Source organism: Odontomachus brunneus, unplaced genomic scaffold (assembly GCF_010583005.1).
Source record: "Odontomachus brunneus isolate Ranch 3 - 2012 unplaced genomic scaffold, Obru_v1 Obru_scaffold_194, whole genome shotgun sequence".
In the NCBI taxonomy this organism is placed as follows: Eukaryota; Metazoa; Arthropoda; class Insecta; order Hymenoptera; family Formicidae; genus Odontomachus; species Odontomachus brunneus.
The window spans coordinates 528,048-528,934 of NW_022639644.1; the positions used below are offsets into that span (position 1 = coordinate 528,048).

The 887-nt window shown below is 38.7% G+C and overlaps 2 protein-coding genes across 7 annotated transcripts in view; one reads left to right on the top strand and one right to left on the bottom strand.

Annotated features, from left to right (window-relative positions):
* LOC116851844 overlaps nucleotides 1-472 on the top strand; it is a 2,839-nt gene extending 2,367 nt beyond the window's left edge. Inside the window, exon 3 of one of the 2 annotated variants that reach the window (XM_032831684.1) lies at nucleotides 58-472. In XM_032831684.1, coding sequence (XP_032687575.1) covers nucleotides 58-358 — 301 coding nt within the window. In that variant the 3' untranslated portion in view covers nucleotides 359-472. The other variant, XM_032831683.1, reaches the window with a different exon arrangement.
* The window catches only part of LOC116851842 (nuclear fragile X mental retardation-interacting protein 1), an 87,185-nt gene that overhangs the window by 56,291 nt on the left and 30,007 nt on the right, over nucleotides 1-887 (bottom strand). The window lies entirely within an intron of this gene.

An 887-nucleotide genomic window follows, 5' to 3' on the forward strand; every position in this document is an offset into this window, starting at 1 on the left:
GGAAGAAGGAGAGGGTAGAAGAAGTAAGGATAAAATGATAGGAAAGGATGGGAGAAGATTAATAGAGTGGGTGCAAGAAAAAGGATGGTATGTATTAAATGGAGATTATAAAGGGGATTGGGAAGGGGAATTCACATATGTAGGCGCTAGAGGAAATACGGTGATAGATTATGTAATTGTAAGTGAGGAAATATATTGTAAGGCAGAAGATTTTGTAATTGGAGGTAGAATAGAGTCGGATCATATGCCACTAGAATTAAGAATAGAGGAAGAGGAGGAGGATGAAGAAAGAAGAGTACCAAAGGGAGGAGAGGAAGAGAACAAGGAAGGAGGAGGAGAGAAGGAATTTATAAGTTAGAAGGAGGAGGATAGGGTGAAATTTAAAGAGGAAACGGAGGACTTCGTGCTGGAAGAATATCAAAATACAGTGGAGAAGAAATGGCAAGGAATTAAAGAGAAGATAATAGGATCAATGGTGAGGAAAAAGATGAAGATAAGAAGGTGGAAATTGGGGGATAAGGACTGGTGGGATAATGAATGTAAAAGAGAGAAGAGGAAGGTAAAGAGGAGTTATAAAAGGTGGAGGAGTGGAAAAATAGGGAGGATGCAATATATAGAGGGAAAGAAGAAGATGAAAGAAATGCAAGAGAGAAAACAGAGGGAGAGAAGAAAGAAAGAAGAGGAAGAACTGAGGATGTTGAAAAAAGAAACGGAGGTGTGGAAATATATAAATAGGAAGAGGAAAAAGAGAAGAGAAATGGAGAATAAAATTGGAGAGGAGGAATGGAGAAGACATTTTAAAGGGTTATTAGATGGGGAAGAGGAAAAGGAAGAAGGGAGGAAGAGGAAAAAAAGGCAGGAAGGAAAAGAAGAGGATGAATTGGAGA